General features: G+C 44.7%; 1 protein-coding gene across 9 annotated transcripts in view; it reads left to right on the top strand.

Moving 5' to 3' along the window:
- SLC8A3 (solute carrier family 8 member A3) overlaps positions 1-23,902 on the top strand; it is a 268,007-nt gene that overhangs the window by 233,958 nt on the left and 10,147 nt on the right. For all 9 annotated transcript variants that reach the window (XM_053257215.1, XM_053257249.1, XM_053257243.1 and 6 more), the window contains 2 exons: positions 19,162-19,286; positions 20,684-20,783. In XM_053257215.1, coding sequence (XP_053113190.1) covers positions 19,162-19,286; positions 20,684-20,783 — 225 coding nt within the window. The remainder of the gene's footprint in view (positions 1-19,161; positions 19,287-20,683; positions 20,784-23,902) is intronic.

A 23,902-nucleotide genomic window follows, 5' to 3' on the forward strand; every position in this document is an offset into this window, starting at 1 on the left:
CCTGTCCTAAACAGAAAGCTTTATGAAGATGTGGTGGATGGCTCAGTCACATTGGGCAAGCACATAGTTGCTGATTGGCTGGAAGCCCCTGGTGTAGGTGGTGTGGGCTGCAGACATCAACAGAGGCTGCCACCCAGGCAACAACCACATGATGTTGCCTCCAGCACTGCCTCCCTATCCCATACCTATCCCCAGCATTCAGCACTGCCTCCCTCCCTAGTCAGGGAGGCATTTTCCCCTTTTCCTCAGCTGTTCCTAACAGTGCCCAGTGATTCTCACCCAGGCACTTTCCAGATTAGCTGCTCAACAGCGGCAAAATGCTTCCGTTCAGGCAAATCACATTCAAAACGTAAATAGCAAAGGGCCCCTCGGGGAGCAGTCTCACGAAAACTAACAACCCGAAAAAACAGCAACCTTTTTATGCCAGACATACATTTTTATCAATAAATCACAGCGATTAAATCCGAAACAAGGCATCAGAAATATGAACGGTACCCTGCTGTCAGCATAAGGACTGCAGTGTCACAACACAGGAAGTATGGAAGCACAATTCAGAGATACGCCGTGACCCCATTGCAGGGTATAATCTGGAAAGCACCCAGGAATCTACCTGCTTGGCTGGTGCTGATCATGGGGCAAAAAGATATGAGAGTTTCCATAGAGGCATCTATGCCTGCCTCTAGTGTACCATCCTCAGATCTCAGACAATAACTTTGCCTCCATCCCAGATTATATCCAGAACCCTCAGTGAGCGGTGTGTGAGCAAGGGCAGAGCATATGACTGCCCTGCCATTTTCTGAGTGTTTTCTAAATGGCTCCCTTCTCATAGCAAATGGGTCATCTGACTTGTCCTCAGGAATGACACCACCAGGTTTGCCTCCACATTCACTCCACATTCAGTGAGTCTTCATGGGCTGCATAAACATGGCAGCAGGTTCTGATTCTGGTAAGCATGTTGGCCATCCATGCACAAGGAGCCTCTATAGTGGCTGCCACAGGTAGAATAATTGTGTGCCTTGGAATTTAGTGGGTCACTTGCATTGATGGATCCACTTCAGGAGGACCAGTTATGAAGCTGGTCTGCAAATCATCTTCAGCTATAATTGTTTCACAAATTCTTTTCTTATGTACAGAGATTTATACTTGTACAGAAAAAGCAGGTATAATGATGCAATGTAAGAATGACATTCGGGTGGATGCACATTATTATTTGTGAATGTACATCTCAACCCCAACACGTGTTTCAGGTTTCAAGAAGATGATGTGATTAGTGACTTCCTGTACATAAATAGGAACCAGAACAAACACTGCCACAGCCATTTCTACTCTAGATTGTAAATATTTGGCAGGGTATGTGCATATGAATCCCCTGTGTAACAAGCCCCCCCCCCCACACACACACATCAACATTAGAATAGCTGGGGAAGGGAACAGATATTTCCTTGTTATAATTCTTCAGCTCTTCAGTTTCAGAAGGTCTTTCCCAGCTGTTCTCTTAGTAATTCCGTTGCTCTAACTCAGTAGTGTGTTAATTTAATCAGGCCTTCTGGAACCAAATAATATGTATTAAAATAATACAATTCCTACCCTTTCTTGTGCTCAAATTTGATTGCTTTTGGCAGGTAGTATTGGATAATTCACTCACTTGGCTCTATAGAAAGTTGCTCTTAAATTAATAAGGAAAGAGGCTAAATCATTGACCATGTTAGGAAAGAAAAAGGTGCCCAGAACACTGTGCTGGCTCCCTACTCCCACTCCTTCCCCTCCCCATGATTGCATCTGCACTAGACAGCATAACCCTCTTTTCAGTGAGCTGTCAAGTAAGCTAGGTTTATATAATGACACTTCAGTTCCAGTTACTCCTGCAGTTGGACCCTTTACAATGGCCTCATTGCCAGCACTTGGCCATGTGGATGATGTGCTTCAAAATCTGTAAGTCCTGTGGCAGATGATATCCAGAGCAACATAAAAAATGCATATGCCACTGCACACGTAGAGTGCCACTCAGGACAGATCATGACTAATAAGTAGAGAATGGAGGTGACATTTTCACTTAGTCCATGTCATGTTAGATTTAGAAAATGCAAACATTTCAGGAGTGTTGGAAAAAACTACACTGAAAATTACGTTGAAGTTTGTCATCGTCTCTTTGCCTCTAGCTTCCAACTTCCCCCCACTACCAAACTTCTGCATTATGTAGCCTTTTGTAGACCTGTCTCTGGGTAAACCAGGTATCCTCTTTCTCTTTGAGTGACAAGATGGCAGTGTTATTTCTCCCATGTTCAGAAGTCTTGCATATACATTTCACATCCACTATCCACTAGCATCTCTCAGGACCTCAGAAGTCCTACTTGCTGGTTTGTCTTGGTGCCAATATAAAAAAAGTAGTGCTGTATTTCCATAAGGCTGCCAATGCCAACCTAAAACTATCAGCGTTCAGAAATACAAATGTGGGCATATGGACAAAGATCTGGAGAAACTGGAGAAGAGGGTTTTAGAGTTGTTTTTTGGTTGGTCCTTCTGCCCACCACAGGGGCAGTTCTATATCAAAGGCCTCTGGAGGGCATAGTGCTTCCATGAATCAGAGAATGGTAGCCAATTGTGTGGTTAAAGAGACCTCATTATGAGGATACAGCAGGTAGTTCTCCATCACCTCAACTGGCCCCTGTGGTTGGGCTTGTTCCTTTATGGCTCCCTCATCTGTAAGTCTGACTGTGCTCCCCTTCATGCCCAATTCTGGGGCCACAGGAAGCAGCTGCAGGCCGTCCTGGTCTGGGTGGTCTCCTGTTGCTTCCACGTCATCATCTGACTATTTTCTGTTGGAGGGCATCACCTGGGTCCTCCCTGCAACCTGCTCCACCTATCTTTTGAAAAGTAGAAGTGGATGGGTTTAGGCCAGGCCTCACCCACTGGACCTAGATAGTTGGAGCACCATAGCCCAGCTGGGATTAGCATCTTACCTGGCTGGAAGCTAAGCTGATGATAAAAAGATATTGGTTTCTCCTCCCCACAGGTGGGTCCCCCAACTCCCCCCTCAGGCTGACATTGTTGATCTATTCTGACTGTTGTTTTTATTTATGCTATCAGTGTACATAGCACTTTACTTAGCAACATAAACAAAAAAAATGTTTTGTCTCAAGAAGCTTATACCTCTTTATACTCACAGAAGCCTTCAAAATAAGTTGTTGATGATGACTTGGATAAGAAAGTACCATGATTATGATGCACAGGAGACTAGAGACAGCTTAAACAAAAGGGTGATCATGAGTGGTGCTCAATTTATGGAAAAGCTGACATAGCGTCTGGGATCCACCAAACTGTTTAGTCAATGAACAGCCTGATTTATCTACCTGGATATGAAGATGCATGTTGCATTCCATGACAATTTTGCTACCTAATTTTCAGGCAAAATCAAGTTTAATGAAAGAGAAGTCCAGCTATAGGAATCCCACCCTAGTCTTGTTTGCAGAGGTCAGATTCAGTTCAGTCTCACCGATCAGCATGGAAGATATGCTTGAAAATACACAAGCAGCCACTTGAATGCTGAATTGGGTGTAATATCCCAATTTTGTCTTCATACCATCTGATTTCCAACCTGCATATAGTTTGTGCTGCTGATCTTGGCTGACTATATACCATTAAAGACCAAAACAATGATCTTCATTATTTTTCAAGCAAGGGCCATTTTGGCGTGCACACACACACACACACACACACACTTCAGTGTGAGAGCCTTTCCTTGCTGTGCTGACTTTGGCACAATCCTGCGCTTTTCTCAGTGCCATGAGGGCCATTTAAGAGAGATGGAGCTCTTTCTTAAGAGCTCTGTGGGGAAATGCACGCCTTCCAAAATGGTGCATGGGCTCAAGAGGGCTCAATTTCCCTTAAAGGAGCCCCCTCCTCCCCAGCACTGGGCAAAGCACAGCAATGCATGGTGAGAATGGTCATCTCTTGCATGGTGCCAGAATGTCTGTATAGAATATTCCACTTCGGCCAAAACTTCACATAGGCCCAAGAAACAATTAGTCAGAGGGCTGCACTTAGGGTTGATGGTGGGCATTGGCCTCCAGGCCTTACCACGAAGAACACTGGACTACGAAGTGAAATGGTGCCATGTTAGTCCTAACCAACCGTAACCACAAACAGTGCTCTGACACTTTATAAGAGAAGGCCTTTCAATCTTTCATTTCTATGACTGAGGTTTCTCAGTGCCATAGAAAAATTCCCCAACAAGTGAATAATAATCCTGTTTGAGCTTCCTCCCCATGCATACCTTGGATGAAAAAAATTAATATAGCTCAACAGTCTCAATGGCAGAAATTTTACAATGTAGTAGCATCAATCACCACCTTAGATACATTGCTTGAATGTGGTTATTTGTGGCCACCAGAATTCTTTATCTTTGGACTTGACAAGGCCAAGACATTTAAACTCACTGGACTTTTGGTCGCTGACCTGGACCTAGCTAACTCCATTACTATGATTCTGAAAGTGGGACTTGCTAGAGGAAGCCCAAGGAGTACTAGGGAGTTTTGCTATGTGCTTATTCTCATTTCAAGCCTAACAAATCAAACCATAAGGCCATGCACATAACTGTGATTGCTGGCAGGCAGGGAGGCAGGCTCCTCCCTGCACACGATCACCCTTCTCAGTTTGCTCTGCCACTAACTGCAGCACACGAGCAGTGCCGTGGCGAGCAGCAATGCCATGGCGAGCAGCACCAGTGCTGTGGCAAGCAGCAGAAGTCCTCCAGCATCTCTCATTGGAACATGATGCATTGAGGGATCCTCCCTCAGCCACTGACTCTTGCTGCCCAGCTCTGTGTATGCTCGATCTGCATGCAGCCCAGGCATACCCATGACCCTGGCGTCAGAGTAAAGGGCGCACTCGGGCCCTTAATCCTGCCTGAAGGCTGGGGTAAAAAGTTGGCCTGGGTACGAGGGTTGCGCTGGGATCGGGCTTGATCCCAGCACTGCACAGCAGCCGCCCAAGCCAGGCTGGGCTGCCCTAGTCTGGGTTAGGCTGTTCGTGTGAATAGGCTTACTGTGTTTTAAAGTTCCAGAAGGTGCTGAGAGGTTCGGAGTGAGGTATTGTTTGATTCCTCTAACACATTCCAATTTCAGGATCATGATAGTGAAGATCAGTTAAGTAACTAAGTAACCAGAGGCCTGCTGGTTGGCATATGGCGCAACATTATGCATACATTGGAACATAATGTTTACCCAGGTACGCAAAATTGTGCAAACAAGTTGTGTGACAGTGCAGCCGTTTTACGTTATGGCCACACTGTCGTGCAACTCCATCTGCACAATATTTGCACTTGTAAAACAGCATTCGTGCACAACTGCACAAATGTTATGTTTCACTGCATTCGTACCATTGCACATTATGTCAGCCACTGTGTTTAAAGAGCTTAGATTTGTCAAAGTTCAGAGATACACAGTCCTGGTGGCTTGGATGCTTTTTGAGAGGGTGACTAAGGCTACCACATTACATCAAATTTCTAGCACAGTAACATTGGGTGACTGCTCTAATATATCAGAAATCTATTGGATGGTGGCTCACCATATTTCAGTTTAAAGTTTATATAGTGTTTAGGGTGTAGTGAGTTCCACGATATATCTTGAAGACGTAGCAGATCTTTGACACAGCCACCACATTAAAAAAAGAACATCGACTGGTGGCTCCACCACATCAGTTACTACCTGAAAAATAATAATCTGAGAACCAGTATAGATGTTCAACTTGCCATTGGGTTCAGCATGAGGGATATGCGAACCAGCTTGATATCTTTTCTTTTTTCTTTTTTTAAATTAAAAACTGACGGCCAGGCCCAGGGTAAATTTGCTGCCTCCGGGAGGTGCAACCGAGGCCACGGGAGGTGTGTGTCTCTGAAGCTTCCCCCTCCCCCACCAGCCTCCCCCCAGTCTTTATGTGACCTGGGCATTCAAATAGCCCATACGCATGTGCGGCAGCTTTCAAAATGGCCACTGCGAGACAGGAGGGCGTTGGAAAGGCCCCCAAATGGGCCATCTTAAAAATGCCCAAAAATGGGCCTCCTCCCGTTGACGGCCCTGTGAAGACCAGGGGAGTCCAGTGGGGGGGGGAGGGCTTCAGGGACCACCCCCCTGCAGCCACAGCAGCACCCCCAAGGGCAGCAAAGTTACCCTGGGCCCAGCGGTGAGTTAAATCTTTTTTTAAAAAAATTTTTGAACCTTGGACTGGGTCGAACTTGAGCCAAACCTGGAGTGGCGGGGGGGCTCGAGGGTGTACAAAACTGACAGGCCCGGTCTGGTTCAAGTCCAATCCGGACTCAAACTGATCTGGGCAAAACAGGTTTGTGCACACCCCTATTCAGCATCTCTGTGGTGAGGTTCCCCCTCTCCAGTTGTATCACTTTCACTTAAAGCACCCAAGGGCCCCCACCTTCCCGCCTGCAATCCACTTGGCAGGCCAGAAAAACTGATGCCATGGTGGGCCTGAAGCTCATGGTGAGTTTCAAAACATTCTGGATGGCGACAATGAAGTTGCTGTAGCAATGTCAATTCTCATTGGCAAGTTTAACATACAGAATGCCTCTTAGTTCATCCACCAGGGCTGAAACACTTAGGAGTTTTTGAAGCACGTCTTTCACCCTCCTTTCTTCTCAGCTTTAATTCCAAGACTCTTCTAACAGAGAGTTACTTCCATTCAGTTTTGGATGGTCCTATATGAAACCTCTCTGATTCACATATTCATTAGAATAAGATAGCTTTTCCCACCTCTCAGGAAATGTGCAATCCATTTCTGCTTGTCAAGAAAGAGAATGTCTTATCTTCTGTATACCCATTAACACTTGCTCCAGTCCAGAATGAGAGGTGTTAAAAAGGGATCCTTTCCTGCCTGCCTTTACCATATCTGGAGAGCAGAGATAGAACTCATGGGGGAACTGGCGGCTTCATTTTCCCGTCTGGCATCTCCAGACCTTATCAGGACTAATTGGAGTTGACAGCTGGGAGTCTAGGGTACAATCCATGTTGAAAGCTGAGTACAGAGGCTGATGCAAACAAATCAGGGCTGTTTAATAATTAAGCTGCAGTTTGGCAGCATTCACCTTGACAGACTTGACCTGTCAAATTAAAAAGTCTGGCTTTTTGCTCTTGGGCACTACCTGCTCTGGGGGGCTCCTGCCACCTTAAGCCGCAGGCAATTGTGCCTTTGCAGTGGCAAGCAGGTAAAGCTCTTGCTCTTCAGATATTCATCTTTGTGCCTGCCTTCTCATATTTAAAATTGCCTGAACTGCTTTTCATTTGCAATGTGCTGTTAATGGCCCACAGATGTTTTCTCTCTCCATTGCATTTTCCCTTTTCAAAATCTGTGCATGTTTTATAGTTTGTAAAGTTCCTCGAGTGCCAGAAGGTAGAAGAAAGTACTACATAAATAGAATTAGCTATTATCATTTTTTTTAAATGATACATGTTTATGTTTAAGCCAGCAGGAGAAAAGGGGGTTTTAATTATTCAAGAGTGGATTAAGGCAGGGACCATCACTTGGGTGGGTCTCTTCTGAATGGCTCCCTCATTCACCACAGGAGCCCTTGAATCCACAGCATCTCCCTCTTTGAAAATACTTTGGTATGGAACACTATCAGCAGCTGTGCATGCAAGAAGAGATCCCAATAGGGCTCAGTTAAGCCTTTTTCACCACCACCCCTTCCCCTGCTAGCTCTCATCTGAGTGCCCAAACAGCTACGTGCACAGCAACATGTCCAGCCATTACCTGAACTGTCCCTATGCACACCACCTGTGAAGATCCCGTGGACCTACTCCATACACAGAGGCCAGACATCCTTGGAAACTGCTGGACAGCTCTATGGAGGCATGCATGTGCTTTCCATTCCTGTTTGTGTTTTGCAGTCTGTTCAGCAAGATACATGGCTGGCCAAGGGATAGGTCAGCAGGGAAGAGAGACAAAGAACTCCATTGAACTGCATGGATGAGAGGCAATGGATTATGTCCTGTGTTCTTGATTCAGTTAGGGAAGGAAAGCAGAGAACATCAGACCAAGGGAAGGCAAGTACTGCAGTCCAGGTTGACTGATTGATTGTCTCCATATTCCCGCAGACCCTTTTAATCCACTTTTCTGCTTCGTAGAGAACATCACCCAGTCCACCTAGTTATCAACATAAACAGCTCACCACACATCCACATTCTTTATATGTAGGGATGTGCAAAAATTGTTCAAATCGAACTGGGTTCCATTAGAACTGGCCTGGTTCGATCAGTTCAAGCTCGAACTGGACCGATCCTCCAAAAAGGGGGGCTGGTCTGAGTTTGAGCTGAACCGGGCCCAGTTTGGCTGGTCCTTTATGTTTATTTATTTATCAGCTGGCCCGCACTGATGTGGGGAGTGCTGGTGGGGCATAGGGGAGCCACTACAAAGCCACACCACCACCACAGCATGTAAGGTGACCTCCCACCTGCCCCCACCCTCATTTTTCAACCCCACAGGGTTCCCCCCTTTGCTTGTAAAGGGGAATCCTTACCGGATTCCCCTTTGCAAGCATAAAGAACTGGGGCAAACCAGAGTGAACCAGTTCAACCTAGTTCTAATGCAGAACTGAACTACCTGGAGTGGTTCTGTGCACACCCCTAATTATATGGAACAATTTCAAGTGGCTTTTACGTGGTAGCTTTTGGAGTTCTTTGTGAGTGCCCAGGCATGTGGATAAAAGTGATCTAGTTGACATAGTGTATTTGAATTTCCAAAAATCTTTTGGTGAAGTTCCCCACCAAAGGCTCTTGAGAACCATCTTATTAATTATTTATGTAGTAGTAGTAGTAGTAGTAGTAGTAGTAGTAGTAGTAAACTGCATTGAAAACTTTTCATTGAAAAGCACTATATAAATAATAGTAGTACACAGGGGGGCTATTCTCACGAGCAGCAAAAATCGGGCTAGGAGAGCCTAGCCTGATTTTTGCTGCTCGTGTAAACCACCGGGCTCGCAGGCGAGCCCGGTGGCTTACGAGCGGCTAGCCCGCTTTTGTAGCCTTCCCCTAAGCCCAGGCTTGTGGAGCGAGTGCTCCGCAAACCCAGGCTTCCAGATCATGAGTAGCCATGGCGCGGCTCTGAGGCACAGCTACTCATGAGTAGACCCCCATAGGGGAGGCGAAAAGGTCTCCCAGGTATGCCCTGCATGCTCATGCAGGGCATACTGGAGCTTCTAGGGGCCGCACAGCCCTCGAGTTTACCAAATCCCCACCGGCTCTGTCATGGAGCTGGCAATTGTGTGGGTGGCCAATTCAGCCACCCAGGGCTTGCGCTCTGATCGTAAGCAGGGAGAGCGGGCTTAGCCCGCTCTCCCCGCTCTGCTGCAGAAACCGGGTCTCGCTGATCTTGAGATCCAGTTCAGGGTGTGAGTAAGAGTATCTGCTTTGCTTGCAGAAGGTCCCAGGGTTCAGTTCCTGGTAGCATCTCCAAGTAGGGCTGAGGAAGATTCATGCCTGAAACCTTGGAGAATCTGCTGCCAGTCAGTGTAGACAATACTGAGCAAGATGGAGCAATGGTCTGACTCAGTAGAAGACAGATTCCTATGTTCCTATGAGTAAACTTAGTGGTCATGGGATAAGGGGACAGGTTCTTGTGTGGATTGTTAACAGGTTGAAGGGCGGGAAACAGAAGGTAGGAATAAATGGACAATTGTCACAATGGAGGGAAGTAGGGAGGAATCTGGAATGGGACCAATGCTCTTTAACTTGTTCATAAATAATCTAGAAGTTGAGGTAAGTAGTGAAGTGACCAAATTTGCAGATGACACTAAACAATTTAGGGTAGTGAAATCCATCACAGATTGCAAGGATCTCCAAAAAGATCTCGCCAGACTGAGACAAGGGGTGACAAAATGGCAGATGAGGTTCAATTCAAGCAAGTGTAAAGTGATGCATACTGGGGTAAAAAACCCCAACTTCACATATACGCTGATGGGATCTGAGCTGTCAGTGACTGAGCAGGAGAGAGATCTCAGAGTCGTGGTGGATAGCTCGTTGGAATGTCAACTCAGTGTGCGGCAACTGTGAAAAAGGCCAGTTCCATGCTTGGGATCATTAGGAAGGGGACTGAAAATAAAAATGCTAATATTATAATGCCCTATACAAATCTATGGTGTAGCCACATCTGGAGTACTGCATACAGTTTTGGACACTGTATCTCAAGAAGAATATTGTAAAACTGGAAAAGGTGCAGAAGAGAGCAACTAAGATGATCAGGGGCCTGGGGCACCTTCCTTCTGAGGTTAGGCTATAGCATCTGGCGCTCTTTACTGTGAAAAAGAGAAAACTAAGGGGAGACATGATCGAGGTGTATAAAATTATGCATGGAATGGAGAGAGTGGACAGAGATAAATTTTTCTTCCTCTCTCACAACACTAGAACCAGGGGTCATCCCATGAAACGGAAGGTCAGGAAATTTAGAACTGACAAGAAGTACTTTCCCACTCAGTGCATAATTAATCTATGGAATTCCTTGCCATGGGATGTGGTGATGGCCACCAGCTTGGATGGCTTTAAAAGGGGCTTAGACAAATTCATGGAGGACAGGTCCATCAATGGCTACTAGTCTGGTGGCTGTGGGCCAGCTCCAGCCTCAGAGGCACGATGCCTCTAAATACCAGTTGCCTGGGAGGAAAAACAGGAGAGAGGGCATGCCCTCATCTCTTGCCTGTGGGCCCCCCAGAGGCATCTGATGGGCCACTGTGTGAAACAGGAGGCTGTACTAGATAGGCCCTGAGCCTGATCCAACAGAGCTGTTCTTATGTTCTTGTGTACATTGGCTCTCCGTGAAAACCAGAGTAAGAGTGTATGGAGGACTTACTAAGCCAAAGACATTGTTGCTATGCACGTGGCCTTCATAGTGAAATGTTTGAAAAGGGAATGAATTATGGACATTAGTCACTGTGTGTGGTGGGGGATCTCTCTCAGGACTTATCCCTCTGTTTTGGCTTTTTCTCTGTCTTGTAATTCTAAGATGCTGATAGTTGAAATTTGTATTTCTGCGCAGTGCACCCTGATGCTAAAGAATATACGCTTGAGAGCTATCTGTTCTTGTACAGTGATTCCTCCTCACTCAAAGAAGAACATTAAAGGATCATGATCCACACCTTCACAGTTGCAGCCAGTTTCTCTTCTGTTCTTTTCTGAAGCTGTTTTTCACTCATGCAACGAAGCTCAAAAGGGGATTTCCCATTCTAGAGTACTCAGTGGGAGTCAACAGAAGTGCCCATGACACTTCAATATATTATTGACTTCAAAAGGTGGATGGATTTGTCTCTGCTGTAGTGATAGATTAATGTAGTGTCTGTCTCCTGGAATGGAATCCTTGTACGTTTTGTAAATTGTGCTGGCTTTGCAAAGTTAATAATATTTGCAGCCTGGCAGGATGTTTGAGTTGAGGCAAAGTTTTAATGATATATGGAGTCTGTGCAGAGTTTTTAGCCTCTGAATAATTTCTTGAGGAGAATATGAGGCCTGCTGGAGTCCATGCAGGATTTATAAACTTCTTCATGTGAAGAATCTTTTGCCCACAGAATGACCTGCTGTCTTCATAAATCCTACAGAAACTCTTAAAAACCATACCTAAAGAGTCTTGCTTTCTGTGTGATGTTCCCTTTGCATGCCATATCAGAGTGGAGTAGTCAGGGCTTATTTATTTATGAAACTATTTCTACTCTGTCTTTTCCAACCAGTTCAGTCTCAGGATCAGCTGCAAACTTAGCTAATCTAAAACATAGCAATTAATTCACACAGTATCCAAATGGCAGCAGTAGAAAAGCAACCACCTCCACCACCACCACCAAGAAACAATAAAGTAGCTTCAAAGCTTAGAATTTTCAGTGTCAAGGAGATCAGTATTGCCAGAGCTCCTAACTCTACTGCCTTTGCACAACTTCATGGTGGATCATTTCTTGTGTGGCAGAGGCAGGCTGGTTGCAACTTCCAAGTGAAAGCTGTTTCCACTCGGTGGGGGTTGCATACTGGGGCTGGGGTGTCTGTAAATGTGGGTTGAGCATATAATGTGTAAACTCACACCTGCAGCAGGAAAACACAATCAAACAGATCCATGTGGAAAACTTTACAAGCTACAGCCCCTGGGTAGGTTCCCCCAACATTCCACCGATATCACATATGGAGAATGACTTTAGGAAGTCATTTGATTGGCCAGATTTCAGAGTATGCTGGATGAAAAATAAGGAATGGCCAAGTTGAATTCTAGGGCGACCATTTCTCCACAGATCAGTACAATGTTGCTTTTGGAAAATGGTAGGGATGGCAACTCTAAATATTACTTGAATAATCCTTCCATACTTCACTTGAAGCATGTTCTTAATGTATCATGTTTCCTGATTAAGTGCTGTCTCCCTACTCTGGAGAGGGCTCCCTACTGGAGGGAGGGATCATCCTACTCTCTGGCATCAGGAGAGCTAGGAGCATTCTCTTTAGCTCTTCCAAGGGCATTTAGACAACCCTAATCAGGAGCCAACCTAATAGCCTTGTCACTCTCTACTATTCTACGCCTCCTAAGTATACAGAAACTAAAACAGAAGGGAGATTCTGATAACACAGTTTATGAAACAAATGTGCTCCAAAATTCTTATGTTGAGGAAAAATTATATATGGAAGACAATAAAAAGCAAGACCCAAAATACAAACCTGAACACAGATTATCACAAGCTGGCACACCATATGGTTGGTGGTTCCAGGCCTAGATGATCGGGGGGACATGGGGAATATTTCCCCTTCCTCCCTCTTTCCCGACTATAATTTTTGTTTGTGTAATATCTCTTTACTGGCCTGATGACCAGACAATCTACTGATTGCTATGATAATCTCTGTGTTCAACGCAAATTTTAAAAAGTCTTCCAGGATGTAATAAGCAAAAATTCTGATATGCAGCAAAGAATTCATATGACTGATCACCATAACTGAAACATTAAATTGTGTAGCTTTGCCACAAAAGGCCCTAACAGGAAATGTCTATGTGACTCAAACATTGGTTTCTGTCTGCCTTGTCATTTCAATGAATAGTTTTCATCAGCACCATGGACAAGGACACAGTAAGCCTATTTCTATTTCTGAAATTCCATGAGTAGCAAAGGCAAATTCTAAAAATTCACTGAACACAATAAAAATTGTACAAAACTCTGCAAACGTGATAAATTGACACAGGATAGCAAAGAATCGGGTTTATGTCAATCACATTCATCCGTTGCCTCTCCCTCTCCTCTCCTCTGTCCCCTCCATTTGATATATTTAGCTGACCAAAGAAAAGAACCTGTCTCTTTGGTTGCTTTGTGAAATGGTGTGTACATTGATGGTGCTTTGTAGGATGTAGCCACAAACGCTTGGCATTAGCAAAAGTGATACCAGTTTTTTCCAAGGAAGTTCAACACATGCTATTCTGTTTTGTTTTAGGGAAGTAATAATGGGGCAGGAAATGTTTATAATGTCATGCAATATCTAGAGGTGGGAACCTGACATCCATGGGGAGGGCCACAACCTCCATTTACCATGCACCCTTCTAGGTGTTGATTGAACTTTCTCTGCAAAATTACCTTCTCTCACTCTGTAGTACCTACCAGAAGGTAGGATGGTAAAGAAGTTCTGATTTGCACTGGGAATTATACAAGGTGCATGGAGGCTAGAAACAGCATGAAAAGTATATCTGATGATTGACATCAAAATGGCATAGGATGTATGGAAGTCTGTAGGATCCTTTCCATGTCAAATGGCATAATCAGGCCCGTGTATCTGTTGCATGCCTCCCAACATGTACCAGACCCTTCCTAGCTCTGGGATGACTCTGGGTGAGGGAAGGAAAGATTATATCTGCATCACAAGAGATAAAATACAGACAGAGGCTTCTAGATCCATTGCACCCTGATGATATCCATGGCCTCTTCCATCTAAACACTTCTGGGAAGGCCATACCATTTTAGCCCTTTTGAGGACATTTTTCACCCAGACACCAAAATGATCCTGGGGAAAAAGAACTCCCCCAAATCAGCAATTGGATACCACTTCTCTCACCCAGTATCTGTGCATGCTAGCAATTTTGTTGAAATCCAGTTTATTTCCAGTCTTTGGCAGCAAATAAAACAGCATATAAAAGCATTCAAACAAAACCTTTTTCTCCTCTGAATTCTTCCTGAAGGTTTTTTATACATAAAAGGAATCTCCAAGAAAAGCCACAATTGAACAAGTTAAAATTAAAGCATAGGATGAAATGCACATGCGTGTGTGCTATGCATACATATCACAGGGGTTCCTAACCTGTGGTATTCCAAATGTTGCTGAACTACAACCCCCATCATCCCCAGTCATAATAAATTGTAGCTGGGGGTGATAGGAGTTGTAGTTCAGCAACGTTTGGAGTACCACAGGTTACAAAGCCCTGTCCTACACCATTGGATCTGCCTTTGAAGTTGCACAGCCACCCTGATGGCATGCTTACTTGATGGAGGGCTGCACAGAATATATCCCAGTGTTTTTTGGAAGCTCTCATGTAATCAGGATTACAAGCTTGACTTTTCTGAACGTATGCTATCAGTAGGGATATGCAGTCCCAGGTTGAACTCCAAGGAGCCCGGCCCGGGTCCAAGTTCAAACTGAACCAGGCCTGGTTTGGATTGAACCAGTTTGGCCCGGTTTGGGATGCTTGTAAAAGGGAATCCAGTATGGATTCTCCTTTATAAGCACCAGGGGATCCCTAGCAAGTTAAATTGTGTTGAAAAGAGTGGCAGGGGGTCGGAGGTCACCTTAGGTACAGTGCCTCCACAGCAGTGGGGCAGCAGCAGCTCCTCTAGGCCCCTCCAGCACTCCTCCCACATGCACTGATAGGAGCACTGGTGGGGCCTAGAGGAGATGCTGCCACACCCAACATGACCTCCCACCTACCCCTACCCCTTTTCATCTCAATTTAACTTGCTCGGGATACCCCAAAGCTTATAAAGAGGAATCCTTACTGGATTCCCCTTTACAAGCATCCCAAACTGGGTTAGAACATAAGAACAGCCCTGCTGGATCAGGCTCAAGGCCCATCTAGTCCACCATCCTGTTTCACACAGTGGCCCACCAGATGCCGCTGGAAGCCTACAGGCAGGAGCAGAGGGCATGCCCTCTCTCCTGCTGTTGTTCCCCTGCAACTGGTACTCAGAGGCATCCTGCCTTTCAGGCTGGAGGTGGCCTATAGCCTTCCAACTAGTAGCCATTGATAGACCTTTCCTCCATGGAGTTATCCAAACCTTCTTAAAGCCAGCCAGGTTGTTGGCTAGGGATGTGCACGGTCCGGAGCAGTCCAGACCGGCACCGAAGGGGGGCCTTTCTTTAAGGGCGGGGAGGGCTTGCTTACCCCTCCCGCCTCTTTGCCCCCTCCAGCGCCCGTATTTAACAGACAAACGGGGCGCTGGAAACCAGCCCCCGCCCCCCCCCGCCGCGAGCAGATTAAAACTGCCAATACCCCTGCCGTCGCCCACCAGCCCTCCCTCCCTCCCAGCTGCCCGCCTGCCCACCCGAGGACTCACCCAATGCTTTAGAAAAAATGAGAGGAGCTACCGGACGGAGCTCCTCTCGTTACAAAGGCCTGCTGCATACTGAAGGCGCTTTGCACGTGCGCGCGCATGCACGCACCACAAAGCACGCCGATCGCCGGAGGCCCGGTCTACCCGCCGGGAAAAGGCCTGGTAGACCGGGCCTCCGGCGATCGGAGGCCCGGTCTACCCGGCCTTTTCCTGGCGGGTAGACCGGGCCTCCGGCGATCGGCGCGCACATGCGCGCGCGCAAAGCGCCTTCAGTATGCAGCAGGCCTTTGTAACGAGAGGAGCTCCGTCCGGTAGCTCCTCTCGTTTTTTCTAAAGCATTGGGTGAGTCCTCGGGCGGGCGGGCAGCTGGGAGGGAGGGAGGGAGGGCTGGCGGGCGACGGCAGGGGTATTGGCAGTTTTAAAGGGTAAATCTGCTCGCGGCGGGGGGGGGGCGGTGGCGGGGGCGGCTGGTTTCCAGTGCCCCGTTTGTCTGTTAAATACGGGCGCTGGAGGGGGCAAAGAGGCGGGAGGGGTAAGCAAGCCCTCCCGCCCTTAAAGCAATACCCCCCACCCGGACCCGGACCAGCAAGAGCCGAACTGGTCCGGCAGTTCAGCCATTCTTTAGAATGGCCGCCGGACCGGTTCGGACTCACCCCTATTGTTGGCTGTCACCACATCTTGTGGTTGACACGGTTCATGTGCACGAACCGAACCGCCGGTTCTAATGAACCGATTTGCGGACCAGCTGTTTGGTTTGAATTCAGTTCCAATACAAACTGAAGCACTGCTGGTGGTCCTTTGCACACCCCTAGCTACCAGTTTAATGAAAATGGGACTACACGTTACAAGAAAATGGGACCACTATATAAACAGTGGCCCTATGGCAAAATTTTTGCTCTCATTAATAAGATCTTTTTTGTGCCAAAGCAACCAATTATGTTGGTTACAGGGAAATGTGATGATTATGACAACAGAGGAACTCATGAGATTGACTATGTATATTTAATAAATGTATTAGTCACTTTGAAGGCTTTTTATTTTAAAAAGCCTTCAAAGTGATTTACAGAAATGCTGTAATTAAAATACCAGATGCCACTTAAAATTGCTAGTTCAGTGGCTTAGATGTGCCTAATTCTGTGCTGGATTGTGGCCTAAGAAAATTTACAATACAAATATACTACTAAAAACAACAGGTTGCTTACCTGTAACTGATGTTCTTCAGGTGACCATCTGAGCAGTCACATGGATGTGCCTATGCAGAACATCTGTTGAAACCTTCTAGAGCTCAACCTCAAGACTTTTAGTGCGAGTCATGCCCCTGTGGAGTGATCGTGCATGTCCTGTTGGACATGACCTGTGTTGCCGTCCCTAGTTCAAATAGACAGTGGAGTGCCCAGAAGGCAACAAGAAAAGAAAGTGCTACAGAAGGGAGGAGGGAGGATTGTGTGACTGCACAGATAACCACTCAAAATCCATTACAATGATAATTATAATGATAATTACAATGATTTGTAATGGATTACACAGATGACCACTTGAAATCCAGGTAAGCAGCCTACTACTACTATTACTCCTACTCTTCTAGTTCTTTGTGGTCTCTGTACATTCACACAGATGGGAGACTAGCAAGCTTCCTTAGCTGGAAAGAGGAGGGTTGCAGCATCCCCAGTTGAATAAGTAGTAGCTCTGCCAAAGGCATCTTCAGCCCAGGATCATGCTTCAGGGTGTAGTGTTTGAAAATGCTGTGTGATTGAGCCTGTGAGGCACTCTAGCAGAGTTCAGGAATAGGAATGCCCCAACTGAAGGTAATGGTAGTAATGAAGGGGGTTCAAATCCAAGTTAGTTCTGGGTGCCAGTTGATGGTATATGTTATCCACATGTTACGATTTCATAAGATAGGCCATGGAAACTGCAGAAGAAGCTGAAACAAAGGAAGGGGATTTGGCACTAGCCCTTGGAGTTTCATCAGATAGAGGCTAGAGATGTGCACGAACTGAGGTTCATGCACTGGTTTGGCACTGATTTGGCGCCACGGGGAGCAGAGCTGTAAACGGGATCTTTAAAAAAGAAGAGAGCAGGTCCTTACCTGCTCTCCACCCCCACATGCAGCTTCCTGCTGCGATGACACTGCCTCCAAGAATCTGTGCGCAGCACCAGCATACACATGCTTGTCTGTGCATGCATGGGTGCCATTTGCATGGTCAGTATGGTGTGTGCCAGTCAGCATGTGGTCTGTATACATGTGCCAGTGCTGTGTGTGAGTTTTGGGGGGCAGCACCATTGCAGCAGGAAGCTACATGCAGCGGCAGAGAGAAAGTAAGGATCTGCTCTCCTCTTTTTTAAAGATCCCACTCTCTATCCCCTCTGCACAGCACTGAACCAGTTCAGATCTTGTCTGAAGTGGTTCAGTGCTGAACTAGTACATGAACCTTGGCAAGCCTGAACTGCTGAGGCCTGAAATGCTGTCTTCCAGGGGTGGCATGAAGTATGGACAAACAATTGTGAAATGCCTCCTTGGTGAAGCATTCACAGTGAATACAGGATTCTGCTTTGTGTTCTTCTTCAAGGCAGAGAAGGCACCAATTGCCTTCAGTAGTTGGCAGTTTTCACAAGTCTGTAGTCAGTACTGACAAGTACTGTCAGTAGCTGGAAGTTTTCACAAGCTTTCACGAGTCATTTTTTGAAGGTGGTGCAAGACCCATAAGTCTGCGGCTGCTTCTGGAATTCAGCAGCAAAAGGGTGGGAAGAGTGGAGGTGAAGAAAAATCAGTTGCAACATAGAAAGAAGAAATATGGAGATAGAGAAGAAAAGAAGAAAAATAAAATATCTTGATGTATGAGGCGGAGTCCACTTGGTTAGAAGTAAGAGAAAGTTCCTCTAAATCAGAAGTTCCCAACTTGGGGTCCCCAGATAAAACTGATGGGAACTATAGTCTAACAACAACTAGGTACTCAAGGTTGGCAATCCCTGTTCTAGATGTTTTCGCCTCAATGGTTAAAGAAGAACTGGGGAAGGTGGTGTGAGTCGTGCCCAACTAACATACTCCACTGCTGCCTAGGGGTATGACTCACATCAGAGCTTTTGAGGCTGAACTGTAGAAAATGCTCTGGGTGGACAAAGATCCCATCAGTATGAATGCTTGGAGCCCATAAACTCTAAACAACAAAACAGTTAGTTCCAACATTTTCAACTGGCAACATTTTTGAAGTTTGCCCCCCCCAAATGTCATAGGCTTGGAGTGAATTGCACTATCTTCCCTTTTAGACAGCATAGTTCCCTTTTGATCACATCATACTTTTTTTTAAAGTATCAAAAAAGTATCAGCAGGCAGAAAAATTGGTCAGCTGGCTTTGCATCTATTTCTTGCTCACTGTCTGGCTGCTTCAGGTAAATTATTTACATGGTAATTCCCACGTCCCCACTTCTTTCAGGAGCTGCACTTTTAATCCATCCTGCCATTGCATTCATGAAGCTTGATATGTGGCACTTATAAAGGAGGCCATTGGTGAACAGCTTCCACTCTGCCCAATCCAGCTCTTCTATCCAATGTCCTCTACCTTATATTAAGAGTGTGGAGGACATTCTCTGCATGTTGACACTTTTTTCCACAGAAGTGGCAGAAAGGAAGCTGACAATGGAAGAGGAGGAAGCCAAGAGGATTGCAGAGATGGGGAAGCCAATACTGGGCGAACATCCCAAACTGGAGGTTATCATTGAAGAGTCATATGAATTCAAGGTCAGTGCTATGCACCAAGGCTTTTCGGGAGAAAGTGAGAGAAGGAAATACAGGAAAGGGACTAACCAGAGGAGGCAGAGGGGTTAACAGCAGGGGCCCAAAGGAGAAGGAAGGCAGGGAGAGAGAAAAGGACAGCATATGAAAAAAAAAAGCCACTGTAGGAAACAGAGGAGAATGTAAGCTATGGGGGTGGGGGGAGAGAAGACACTGAAAGGAGAAACTGGAGGTGATGACGTAGGGGACAGGATCCACATTAACTACTGTGATAACACAAAATAGCAACCCTCTCCTGACATGTGGCTACTAAAAATAGTCAGCCAGTCCCAAGTCATACAATGGAAGCCAACTTGGCCTAGCTGCACCCAAATATTATATGGTCATGTACAATTAAAAAGTTGTCACCATTAATTAATATCAGAAGTGCAAATTTAGAATACTCTGTTGAATAGCGTTGAAAGTGAGTTAATTTTTAGAAGCCTGGGAGATAAACAAATCTGTTCAAGACAGTCAAATATAAGTTTTAAATTGAAGCAGAAGGCAAAATATGTCACCATAAAGTGTTCAATATTATGCTTGTTCATTACAAATCCACATGAAGGAAGAGGCGATAATAAATGCTGTGGTCTGGTACCAATAAGCTTCGGTCTGTGTGGTCAATCGTGTTTGCAATAGCACTTTAAAATACATCACAGATATATTCTAATATCATTATAGTAAAATTAATATTTGAATTGAATTGTTTTCTTTCCCCCCACTGCTTTATGAAAGGTGTTTACAGGGAGCAAACAAGAAGGGAGCAGAGAGTACTAGGGCAAAGTCCCAAGCAGAAAACCCCCTAAACTAAGTGGTCAGTTGTCCCACTGATTCAACCAGTAGCTCCCTCCACACCTCCTTTTATTTTGGTTTGGCGGGTGGGGTGTAGAGGCAGATTTAAGAGAATGTCTTCTTCACCATGAGACCCCACCGCCTATTGAGATCATCTAGAGAGGTTCACCTGCAGTTGCCGCCAACTTGTTTGGCGGCTACTCGGGAATGGGCCTTCTCTGTTGCTGCCCCTGGACTTTGGAATGCACTCCCTGTTGAAATAAGAGCCTCCCCATCTCTGGCAACTTTTTAAAAGGCACTTTTAAAAAGGCATATTCATCCAGGCTTTTAATTAGATTTATGGTTTAAATCTTTAATGCTGGTTTTAAATGATTTTAATGTTAATGTTTTTAATGTTTAAATGATTTTAATTGTTTAATTGATTCAGTTTGATTTTAACCGCCCTGAGCCATTTTTGGAGGGGCAGTATATCAATCAGTCAGTCAGTCAGTCAAATAAATAATTTTCAAGTTTATTCTCACAATAGAAAGCCTGTTTTAAGCCTGCTTTCTGTGTGTTCCTGTCATTAACAGAGTACCGTGGACAAACTCATCAAGAAGACAAATCTGGCATTGGTTGTAGGAACACATTCCTGGCGGGACCAGTTCATGGAAGCAATTACTGTCAGTGCAGGTGAGACAGGGCTAATGTCTGTGACTCAAGCAAGGCATCTGCCACAGAGATAAAAACCTTAATCACCACTCTTGCCTGAAGAAACCCTCCTCAGAGGGCTGCACCTTTCCTAATTGGCCCCTTTTCATGTGAGTTTTGTTTGGCTTGTGCTTTACTCTCTTTTTCATACACCCAGTGAAGATTGAATAGGTGTTTATTAGGCTATCAAGCTATTATAAGGGAATTTTAGTAAATTAAAAACTGCCTTTTTACTAAGTGATGATATTTTAATAAATCAGATTATTATCAAAGCCTCAGAAAGGTTCCATTTTTTTGATACTGAAGGAAGTGTGAGATAGCTTTTCTTTGTCAAATAAATTGCAGGTTATCAGTCATTGATGAAAAGGCTGTTTTTCACATATTCTTTTTCTTCATTTCCTATCACAGTAACATGCCAGAACCAAAAGAGGTTCAAAAATCTAAGAAGTTGTTCCCTTAATGCTCAGCCCCACTGATTAAAATTAGCCCTTCTTATTAAAATGGGTCCCCACTGATTAATCAACTAAAACTTTCATTGATTAATCTGCTGATTAAATCTTGCAGCCCTAATATTTATTCATTCAACCATGAAGTTAGACCACTTAACGCTTCTTGGTTTCAGTTAGACTCTGGTAGCTAATATCCATATGAGCCTGTGGAAATGTTTCCCAGCTTAGTTCTCAGTCATTAGGTGTACTTAAAAATCATTTACTTTTGTGGTTAGGATTTTGAATGAGCAGATCACACACAATTAGAGACCTTTTTAAAAAATCAGAACATTGTGCAAACAATAGGGGAGACAGCAAATAACATGATTAGAACCAAATAGTTGCTTTCCTTTTGAAGCTCTGCACACCACTGCAAGATGTTTTGTGGTGCACCTTAGCCGTGGAGCCTTGCATCCCTCCTGGAGAAAGCTGTAATTTCCAGCCAGCTTACAGGCATGAACAGCTGTGAACTGCTTCTGCTGGGGTTGCACACAAGGGTGTGAGCCACAAAGAAACCTTGTCATTCATAAGTTTGCTGAAGGACAGCAAGTGAGACGTGAGAGGATACACACTGCAGGATGTAGGATGGGCCATACATTCTTTCTGTGCAGAGAAGTCTTTGCCTCAGCCCTTTTTCGACACTTCCAGCCATAGCTTTATTAGAGGGTTGCTGAGGTGGTGCTTTGTTTGGGGGAGTTACAGACTGCCACTTTCTGCAACTCTTGGTCCTAAGGACTATGTCCTCATTTATGTCCTCATTTCTTAATACAAGGCAGCCAACTGCCAGTACCTGTACCGTGGATGAGTGACACTCAGGTAGAAAGCATGCAGTCCATGTAGGTACAATCTGCTGATATTACTGCTCAGTCATGTAACATTGCTCAAAAAGGACAAAGAACAAGCAAATATATCCTTCAAGATAAAACAGATCACTTATTTCATCTGCATTTCACCATGAAATCCCAACTTTTCATGTGAGAAGCCTCTTTAAAAGGTAATCAATTTCCATTGCATTGAAGGACTTCAGAAGAGCAGCCAGATGTCCTAGCTGTTAGAAATGGCTGTGTAAATAGAGACTCTGGCCTCCATCACACATGTATGTACATCATTTATTTATTTTATTTTATTTTAATTATCATATTTTTATACCACCTGATATGTACATCTCTAGGTGATGTACAAATTTTAACATTAAAAATCACAGATTAAAACAGATAAAACAAAATTAAAACCATATACAACAAATTATTAAACTTATTAAAATTAATTCTAATTAAAATCAATTAAATTTAATTGCTCTAACTTGACTGTGCTACTTTTGATAACTGATCAGATCACACATTCATTTGCCAGTCATCAAGAGTAGAGCATTGTGTTAGAGGAGATATCCAAGTTATGTCTATGATATTTGCCCTGTGAAATAGCTATTCACAAATGCAAGTGTTGTGAGCTACACCTGGTATCACACTCGGTATATGCCCAGAGGGAAAGAGGGAAAGTTACATCATACATAAACTGAATTGGTTCTTTGAGATGATGACCATGTAGGATCTGGTTGTGCAAACAGAGACAGAGGAAGTCACACTCAGAAAGTTCAATGGGCTTTACTATAGAAAGTTGCTCATCCGGATAAAATTCAAACAGGTCATCCAAATTAAACAAGTTTCCGATTCAAAGTGTAGTGCAATGTGCCTTAGCTATCAAATGTGTTGGCGTGCATGTGCAATCAGTCATTACAGCTGTCTAACAAATCCTAATAAAACATTTAGAGAGAAACAGAGAAAGAAGAAAGAAGGGAGAGCTTAGGAATGGGGTGGCAGTGATTAGTAGGGAGGAGGGAAGGGGGAGCAGGCTGAGCTGTTTGTTGAATAGGCATCTCACCAGGTTCACAAAGAAGGCTTCACAGGATTTGTTCATTGCTAGGGCACGAGGCTTGGGAGTAATGCAGGCTTCAGGCAGTCCAGAAGGCTAGTGGTAGATGCTCAGAGCAAGGGAGGGAGAGAGAGAGAGAGAGCGCGAGCGAGAGCCGTGGCTGGGTAGTCTTGACTCCTTTCACAGCAGAAGTCACAGACAGTTCCTATCCATGGATAGAATTCCTGCTTCAGCCCCGCAGCCTTGTGTAGCTAACCCTGGGGATCGCTCTTGAGCAAAGGTCTGCTGGTTAGAAAAAGCTTGCTGACTGGTCATGTCTGAAAGACCCCTTTTTATAGCAGCTGAAGCCTATCTGTTATCTGTTGTCATGTTTTTATGCTTGTTTATATGTTTTTAGCTTGATGTTTTTACTGCTTTTATTGTACGTTTTAATTTTTGTAAACCGTCTTGGGGTTTTCATTTAACAAAAGGCAGTATAGAAATGTAAAAATAAAATAAATAAATAAATAGATCTGCACTAGGAGTTCTTTCAAGATCGCAATTTCCATCATGGATCTCAAAAGTATCAGTCACTCTTGCCATAAAACTTCCTTCTCATGACAAAATTGTTGGGGTTTTTTTGTTAGACTTCAGTTCAGAGCAGCATCCTCTGCATACTGTCTTTTTGTTGTCATGAAGCAATTTGTTCCTCTGTTCTCAAAACATCTGCATTTCTTAAGCTGTTGGTCTGTCTTTGCCTAA

Source organism: Hemicordylus capensis, chromosome 1 (assembly GCF_027244095.1).
Source record: "Hemicordylus capensis ecotype Gifberg chromosome 1, rHemCap1.1.pri, whole genome shotgun sequence".
Classification (NCBI taxonomy): Eukaryota; Metazoa; Chordata; class Lepidosauria; order Squamata; family Cordylidae; genus Hemicordylus; species Hemicordylus capensis.